The 8,929-nt window shown below is 46.3% G+C and overlaps 1 protein-coding gene across 1 annotated transcript; it reads right to left on the bottom strand.

The window, feature by feature from the left end:
* Window positions 1-27: 27 nt before the first annotated feature.
* On the bottom strand, window positions 28-8,889 carry AGTRAP (angiotensin II receptor associated protein). The gene is made up of 5 exons (XM_082328897.1): window positions 8,808-8,889; window positions 3,470-3,504; window positions 3,132-3,243; window positions 2,352-2,550; window positions 28-166 (listed from the first exon to the last, which is right to left on the bottom strand). The coding sequence occupies exons 1-5, from the start codon at window positions 8,832-8,834 to the stop codon at window positions 60-62; spliced, it is 480 nt and encodes a 159-aa protein (XP_082185023.1). The 5' UTR covers window positions 8,835-8,889; the 3' UTR covers window positions 28-59.
* Between the last annotated feature and the right edge of the window lie 40 nt (window positions 8,890-8,929).

The following is an 8,929-nucleotide window of genomic DNA, read 5'->3' as shown; positions in this document are numbered from 1 at the left end:
GGAAGAGCACAAGGCTAGACTGGCAAGGGAAGCATCCGTTTTCTGTTGCAGAGAGGGCCTCAGTACGCCTGCTGGGCTGTCTTGCTTGAGTCAGGCCACTGCGGAGGGGCATCCTGCTGATCAATTGGCTCATAGGTGCTGCGATCCCGGCCTGCATGGGTGACACCTGAATAGAGATGGAAGAGAACAAGCTTGGTAAGAAAGCAAAAGCACAAGAAATGAATCCCCTACAAGAAACGAACAGCACAGGAGCACACCACATTAGCTGCTCTACCAGCTCCCTAGCACTTGTGTTCTGCAATCCTCACTACACAGGCAGGAGGTAAAAAACCTCATCCTTCCAACGAAGGCAAAATAACTGAGATGCATTTGAACATGCCTCGATTCCCTGAGAACTGCTCTCTTAGTAGCCACATGGCTGTGTGGAAAGCAACACCCGCAATACTACATAGCAGCATAACAGGCTCCTGTAATACCATATTTCAGCAAGATCAAGTTTATGAGATCTAGCGGAAAAATGAACAGACAAAACCAGCAGGAACCACGGCTAGCTGACAGCATAGATTTAAGAGCATGATTCATCCATGAACCACTCTTCCCAACAATGCAGCTATGCCTCAAGTGTGCTACACCATGGCACTGAATTTGAATCCAGCAGTGCTCCTAAGTGCCCTATGAACTGTCCCGTTACTGTCCAGGGGATGAGCAGGGAAAGAAGAGAGACAGACAGAGAATATGCATGGAAGCTCTTTTATCTGTAGGCTAGGTATCTGCCATGGCTAGAAAGCAACCTGAATCAAAGGTGCGCACCAAACCATATCAGAGGCTTGTTCTATGCAGCAAGGATGCTGCCAAGCAACAAAAAGGGATTTTGTGTGGAAAGAAAATGAGACAGAGAAGACCAGGAAAAATGCAACACTGTTAGGTTAAAAAGGAAAATACCAGACAGCAGGAAAATGAGAGAGGAAATTCGTCAACCACATTTGACAAAACAACAGCACACAGTTTGTACTGAAAATCTTGTGATAAAGACAGTTCAGGAGAGGATATGAAACTACAAAGTGTCTGAATTCCAGCCTGTGCCTGAGATGAGACTCTCGGACAGCATCACGCCTGTATTGGGATAGTGTGGTTGAAAAGGAGTGCTCCCAGATTCCAAGCAAAGGGATGAACTCCACAACGATACCTACACTTTCCATGGCATTCCCAAATCCCAGCTGCAAGCACAGTGAGCAACTAATAAAATCTGGCACAAACGTGGCCCACAGCAAGGCACTGCAGTTGGCTCAGAGGCCTTCTGACCCAGTTAAGGCAGATCTGTCTGGCATTTGCAGAAGTAGCTCATGGAGAAGACATCCACATTCCACTAGCAGAAAGATGCAAGCAGCACATAGCGCCCAAGCCATGGTTTCCTTCCATGGCCTCTCCTCCTCTGCAGGTATCCACCTCTTTGCACAGGAACCATTATCTTCTTTGCTAGCACCAAAGCAGCACAAGTGACAGCTTTCAAACACTGTAATGCAGTTATACCATCCTCTGTCATGCACAGCCTTCTTATGAAGGCAAAAAGATAACTGTGCCAGGCTCCTGATTTTGCCAGGGTGAACTCCCACACAGCAAACAATCCCTGGCAGCTGCCCCGGCATGAACTAGCACCAGGCATGCTTGGCAAAGCTGACTGAGACCCAGAACATCCAGCCACAGCCCCTTTTCTCTGGCAAAGCTGACACATTATCATTAGCAAGTACAATCAGGAGAAAAATTAGTGCCTCCAGGCAAAGTCCCACAAGGTAAACATCAGTCCCATTTTCCAGGTGAGGAAAAATGGAGGTCCAAAGCAATCAAGGTAGCTAGGACATGTGAGGCCCAGAGAAAGCATGGAGTTAGAAATCCAGCTTCTCTCCCTCTTGTGCATAATCCAACTCGAGGGGATACTGCCTCTACTTTCCCCCAGAAGGAAAAGAAAGGGTTGGCAAAGAGAGGACACCCAAAGGCTTCCAACAAGCACACACAAATGCAGGAGGAGTAAGAGAGGAAAAGCCTCTCAGTTATACTGAATAAGAGAGACAGCAGTGGTATCGATACCATTGTGGGCAAAACAGCTGTCAGACGAGGACTCCAGGTCTGCAAGGGAAGAGAGGAAGAATGTACATTTAAGGTCTAAGACACACCAGAACCACAAAATGGGAGAACAGACATGAGCAAGAGAGAGCAAGCACCACGTCTCCCTGGAAAGGGGGGCAGAATCCAGCTGCACAGAGCTCAGGCTGAAGGGTCCAAAGTGCAAGGTGGTCTCCCTAACACCAGAGGAGGTGGCCCACATTGACTTGGAGGCAGAGGAAGCATCCTACCTATGTTCAAGGTGTACTCTCCTCCACGCTCCCGATACATTCGATACACCAAATAGCAGGACGCAGGTTTGAGGAGGAGGCTGAAGATGGCCATACCTACACTGAAACGTTTCGCATCAGTGAGATATTTGTTTGGAGGGTAGAAGACAGAGATGTGAATGATGTCTGTGAGGACGGTGAGCAGCAAGCCAGTCAGGAACTGGAAACAAAGAGAGAATGGGACATGAACTGAACAGGGGATTAACCACTAGGAGTAAGTCAGTTACAGCGTCTGTTTCCTGCGAGATCTGTGTGCGCACAGTCATGCCTTCACCCCACTATCACACATTGATAACCCTTGACACTGCCCCAGGTAGACAGAGATTCCTAAATGAATGATCTTGTATTTCGTGCATTTTCTTCACATCTGTCAGACACCTCACAATATCTCTTCAATGTTCAGAGAAGGGTTTTAAAAAGCCCCTCCAACTCAAGCATATTAAATGCTTTGAGTCCTCCCCTGGCATTACAAGTCACAACAGCAGGTAAAAAAAGTAAGAATCAAGTATGCCTCATCTCTGAGAAGCAAAATAAGTGACAGTGAACGCTTCTCACCATGGTTTACAGTGCTTATAGATTTATACACTCTCTTAAAAAACCCAAAACAACCCAAACAGGGAATTTGTCTTGTTCACTGCTGTATTGGGAACAGATGAAAATCATCACTGACTCAAAGAAGCTGTCTCTGCCCTCCACCCTCTCCCTGAGCAGCCTGGTGGAGGCAAATACCCTCACGCTCACCATCATGATGGCATCAAGGGAATCTCGCTGCACAATGGCCCAGATCCCCACTGCAAGGACACTGAAATTTCCCCAGGCATAGGAGGCTGGAAACATGTAATTCATGCATCCCCTGCCAAACAAGACAAAAAAAAACCAAGCCTACATTCACAATAAGCCTGCAACAGTTTGTTTGCATTCATCCCTGTTCCCACGCAAACACCCCACTCTTAGATTTAGGATCTTCTTGCACACAGACAGGCACAAACAGGGAGTGCTGATTCCCTGAGAATGTCGCATTCCTAGTTTGAAGGAATACCCTCTTCTCACCCAGGCCAGGCCAGTTACCAATCACTCACCACACTGTCAGCAGCCAGTGTACCAGAATGATGGCCTATGAAAAAAAACAGAGAGGAAGACAGGTCAGTAAGCTGGGAGAACTGTGGGGGGATCGACGTGAAATGACACCATCTTGTTTCCGAGGGACAGGTGGAAGAGTGCCCTGGACCCGTGAACCAGTGCAGAAAACTGGTATAGCAACTGGGACAGTGAAGACACAAAACCATTTTTCTCTGCTTCTGTTGCTGAGTATTTCCTGTGGTGCTACAGCATAGTCATTCATTATCGTTGTCATCTCTGTCGACAGTTGATTCAGGGCCCACTTAGTCTTTTCTAAATGGGTTATTGATTTTGGAACTCCAGAAGAGTTTGTACAGAAAGCCGGGCAATCTGATTCACGCTATGCTAGCACAGTTTATACATGACCAATCTGGCATCCCATCACCAAGAAGTCCATGGAAAGTCATGCCTGCAGCTCCCAGTAATTTCACTCCAGTCCTCAGTAAATCCTCCTTTTACCTCCTTCCAGTCTGTTCAGAGCAGTGATTTAACCTCACTGCAATATTAACAGACCTGAAGGCGTCTTCTAGGAACCTGAGAACCCAATCCTGCCATAGTACGCAGCTCTTTTCATTCCCAGTGAAGCCACCAGGGCCGAAATGCCGGCAATGCTCTAAGCAGCAATAAGATAATGCTGTCACAGATTCTCTACTTTGCAAATGTCCTTAACGAGCCTGATCCTTGTGCTCAGGGGGACAAATCCAAGAAGAAAGCATTTTACTGTAACAAGTGACACAAGGATTCTCTTCACCAGTACTTGACATTTCTGTAACCAAGGAGACATACTCTACATGTTTATTGAGACAGCAAATGGGAACAAGAATATATCACTTCCGTCTTTTTCTATACATATATCCATGTGCTCACTTGCTTTTGAGCCTGCTGGCCAATCTCAACAAAGGGAGATCACTCATATTCGCTCTCTAAATGTTTGTGAAAACAAGAATATGGAAGACAGGCTCCATTAGCAGCCTCATAAAAGAAAGGCTGAAGCCTGGACATATCAGAGGATCCATGGGAACAGGCGCTCTTCCAGTTTTTTCTAGGTGTGAGAAATGCTCCAATTGGCATTTATACTGACTCAGTATTAAAAAAAAAACAAAACCAACAACCTCTGAAGCACACTCCCCCCACAAACTCCCACAAAAAAAAAAAAAAAAAATTGGGAAATGAGTAAGTAGCAAAAGGCTAAATTACTCAGTAGACACAGGAAAGCTGTATGCAGATAGAGGCATTAAGACACTAAAATAGAAATTGAGATCTACTGACATCCGGCTACGTTCACTGACTTAAAACGTCTGTCCATGCTCTAACTTAATACAAAACTAGTTGCTCAAGGAGAGAGTGGATAACCAACGAAGCTGTGACAGGAGTGAAGCGCAGCCAGGAAATCAACAGGAGTGATGCATCTGCTGTGGCACATATGGCTCTGCCAAGATACCACGGTGTAGATGTCTTATCATGAGAGCGCTCCTGCTTCACTGCAGTACCCTAGCACATCTGCTAAGCATTCACCCTGAGTAGCCTGGACTTTGTTGTAACTTCAAACACTGTTTAAACAGATTTTTATTAATGATTTTTATTTAATCGTTCATGAAAGCCTACAAAATGCTTCAGCACCACCCCTCGCTTTCCCTTCTCCCCAGTTGTACCACAGAGACCAGGCAGAAACTGCCAATCAGTAAAATACAAGATGTTCTTCGATAAGAATGTAGACATGCAAATAGCATTTACTCAAGAGACTATCACAACATCAGGGAAATTCTTAATTAGATAGTGTTTAATTGCATGTTACATACCCGCAAGACCCCTCAAGGCTCACCAGTTAACATAATTAGGCAGGGTGGCTTTTTTTTTTTTTTAAAGCTGTCTAGATCGATATTGGAGTTATTAAATTATGAAGCAAGCTTAGTCATCAGCCTAAAGTCAGGTAAACCAGGGCTGATAGTATGAGGGACTGCTGAAATAAAAACAAGGTATTCCCTTCCTGGTTATTAGTCCAATTTACCGGTCAGTTCTTCAGGGCGCTATGGAATTAGCTGGTGGTCTTGGTATGCTTTAACGTAGAAAATGTAGTGTTAACGAAAAACATTCTTTAAAGCTACAGTCACTATGTAAGATTAGATAATTTGCAGGCAGTCGCCTGATGAGACAACAGAAGAATTCAAATTTTTTCCATCTGTTCAAGGACTTAAGTCTGTACCTAAGAAAGGCATACATTTCTTCTTTTGAGAAAGTAACTCCTAAGGCTTGAACTAGTGCTGAGAGCAGAAAATAAGAAAGGTGGGACCTCCGTCCCCATCCCTTCTGGGCAGAGGGATGACCACGTCATTAAAAGCATCCCACTGGAAACTGGGGAGAGCTAAGGGGAATTCCTAGCTCCTCTGAAAATCCTTACATGTGATGGAACTAATTGCCAAGCATAAAAAGAGTCTGGGTCTGCCTCGGTCTCATTAGATGGGAAACTCTTTCGAACAGGAACTCACTCCTTCAAACATGCTGCAGCACAGACCCTAGCACAAGGCTGAATTTTGACTAAATTAAAAATTACATGGCTCCAAATTACAATTATTTTCTTGTAGTATCTAACTTTTAAAATTTTACTTTTTTTTTTTTTTTGAGAGTGAGCTAACCTACTCTGTGAGTGACATATTCACCTGAGGATAGAGTAACCAAAATACAGATCTGAGTGACCACCTGTGAGTGAGCCACCTGTGAGGATGCTCCTCATTATTGTAACAGAGTGATAATAATGAGAGTGGTTAGGCAGTGAAACAGGCTATCCAGCAGGGGTGTCATGGTTCTATCCTTAGAGATTTTTAAAAGTCAGCTGAATTTTGAGTTGTGCTATTTGATCTGACTTTGAAGTTAGCTTTGCTTTGAGCAGGAGGTTGGACTGATGACATACAGAAGTCTCTTTTAATTTAACTTATTCTATGATTCTGTGACCTAGTATTTAAAAATGCCCAAGCACAAAATGTATGTTTCCAGGCACATGGATTGTAGGGGATCGTACAGGCTTGATCAAACTCAAACTTTGTATTTTGAGGCTCTGCATAGTTAGCGGAATAATCCTAGGTGTCAAGCATTCACTGCAAAAATATGGCTATGCTGCTTCCCACATGCTTTGCTGAGCATTACTATTAGAGCTGAGCCAGTAGATGCTGTTTCATGAGCGTGTTCCTCATCCACTCTAGGGCAAAGCCTGCTACATTAATTTTATAGCTCTGGAAGTAGCTTAAAGAGAGACCTCAAGGCTAAGACATTGCTGTGTTCTGGCACAAATACAGCTCAGTCACGCAGTTTTCTTGGAACTGCTTCTATCACGACGCTCATCTTTTTTAATCTCACAGAAACTGTAAGCAGATCGTGCCAATGAATAGCAGTAGTGTCTGTTATTTCCAGTCCCTTTCCGAGTAAGAACCTCTCCCACCTTTGCGATCTGTTTCAGGGAAGCAGGCCCTAACTCAGGAACAGTACAAAGACGCAGGTACAATTATTAACTCAGTATTCCCCAGCTCTTCAGCCTCAGAGCAGTACCGGCAGACTTGATAACAAGGAATTTCTTAATGCTGAAAATAGTTTGCCCAGGACAAGCTTACCCTTATCTAGGAAGAGATTTGGGAATGGTTGTCTGAAACCAGAGAAGAAAGGCTACATTTTAGTTGTGTTGTCATGGTGACTCATTCATTCAAGAAGTCTGTGTTTTTCAGCTCCCCTATCTCCACCTCCCATGGTAGAATATGTATTTCATGTTGGCAAACTTTTTAATTAAATGTCCTTATTTTTCACTGTTGTTTTAGCATGGGGAAAAAAAATCAAACCAAGTTAAAAAACAAAGCAGAAGGCAAGATCTTTTAATCTTCCTAGTGCCCTGGGAATCACACAATAGTCCAAACTTGTCAGAGCAAAGTATCAGCTAGTTTCCAGAATGTAATGTAATCCGCATGCCAGGCCTTGAAAAATCCATTGGCTTATTTACCTCCAACAAGGGAGGCTGCTTTTCTTGGTGAACTATAAAGAGGGGAAAACATTATTCTATGAACGCCAAGCTTTTATTTAGCACAGCCACATGAAACCCTTCCTGTACAAAGCTGAATTCACAACGGTAGCTGAGCTAATACTATCCTCCCACCCAGCCCACAGGCAGCCTGCTCCAAGGCCATTGCTCAGAGCTTTATGAATCAATAGCAGAAAAAAAACTGATGTGATCAGTGATGCTTTCATTCTCTGGGCAAAGTTTTAACCAAAGAAAGCACCTGAAACTTGCCACACCAGACAAGATACACAAAGTACTGAAGCTGGAAAAAGGCACACACACCTAGAAATCTCAGGGCTCTGAAAATACGAAAGACAAAAAAAACAAAAATAGAGGAAAATTTCACCTGTCTGGTATCAGGGAAGGCTTCAATATCAAACACCAACATCAAAAGCAAGAAAGTGATTTTAGCATACTCCAGCTTCCCCGCAAGGATGTGCTTCTTCCCAAAGTGAAAGGCGTAACATAACTGTGATAAGTCCCTTCTTTCCCATTTCTCTGGTTACCAAATATTCACTGAAATTTTCAAATTCCCCCCAACTGAAGCCCCGCACCCAAGAGAGAAGCAATTTCAATTATCTACCAGATGATAACCCCAAAGTAAGTGGGATCATCTTTCTAAGATATTTTGCCTGACAAGCAAAAACTTTGCCTCCTCAGGATCTTGTGTAGTGTTTATCCTGGATTAGCTCTGGTCAGCTGAGCTGGAAGCCTCCAGGGACACAAGTTAATGACCAGCTCTTGTCCCAGCCCAGTCCTTGGCCACTTTGGCAACTGCCCTGAAGTAAGAGAGAACCATGGAGTCATTGCCTGCTGGTCTTGCGACCAATTGCTTTTGCAACGTTTGCCCGTGTGATGAAAAAGGTTTAGAAACACCAGTCATTCCTCCTCCTCGGAAGCCTCCGCATCTCCTGAGCAGGCCCTCGGCCAGGGCCTGGGCCAAGCGCAAAGCTGGCCAGCATGCCAGAGCAGAGGGCGGGCCGGGCCAAGCGCCCGCTCCCCGGGACGCCCTCCCGCCGCCCCGGGCCTCCGCCGCCCCCGGGCCGCGGAAGAGCGCTGCCGCCCCGGAGGAGCCCCCTCGCAGCCCTCCCGCTCCTCACGGCGGGGCCTCGGCCAGCGCCGCGCAGCCCCCGGCCCCGCCGCGGCCACCTGCTCCCTCCGAGCCCGCGGAGAGCGAGGGGGCGGCCGGCCACGGGGCGGCCAGACAGGCCCCTGCCCGCCGGGGAAGCCCGGGAGCGGCTCGGCCCCGCGGCCCCTACCTTGAGGTTGACGGCAGGCAGCTCCATGGCAGCGGCCCGCTCGCCCCGTGACTCGCGGCGGCGGGGCCGCCTCACGTGGGGCTGGGCCGGGCCCCGCCGCTGGCCCCGGGCCGCCCAGGGGA

This window comes from Platalea leucorodia (genome assembly GCF_965183815.1).
Source record: "Platalea leucorodia genome assembly, chromosome: 17".
NCBI classification, from domain to species: Eukaryota; Metazoa; Chordata; class Aves; order Pelecaniformes; family Threskiornithidae; genus Platalea; species Platalea leucorodia.
This window is presented reverse-complemented; position numbering and strand designations above follow the sequence as displayed.

Coding starts and splice junctions, on each gene's coding strand:
- AGTRAP (XM_082328897.1), bottom strand. CDS start 8,834: ATGGAGCTGCCTGCCGTCAACCTCAAG. Junction 3,505..8,807: donor TGCCTGCCGTCAACCTCAAG/GTAGGGGCCGCG, acceptor TTTTTTTCATAG/GCCATCATTCTGGTACACTG. Junction 3,244..3,469: donor CACTGGCTGCTGACAGTGTG/GTGAGTGATTGG, acceptor CTTGTTTGGCAG/GGGATGCATGAATTACATGT.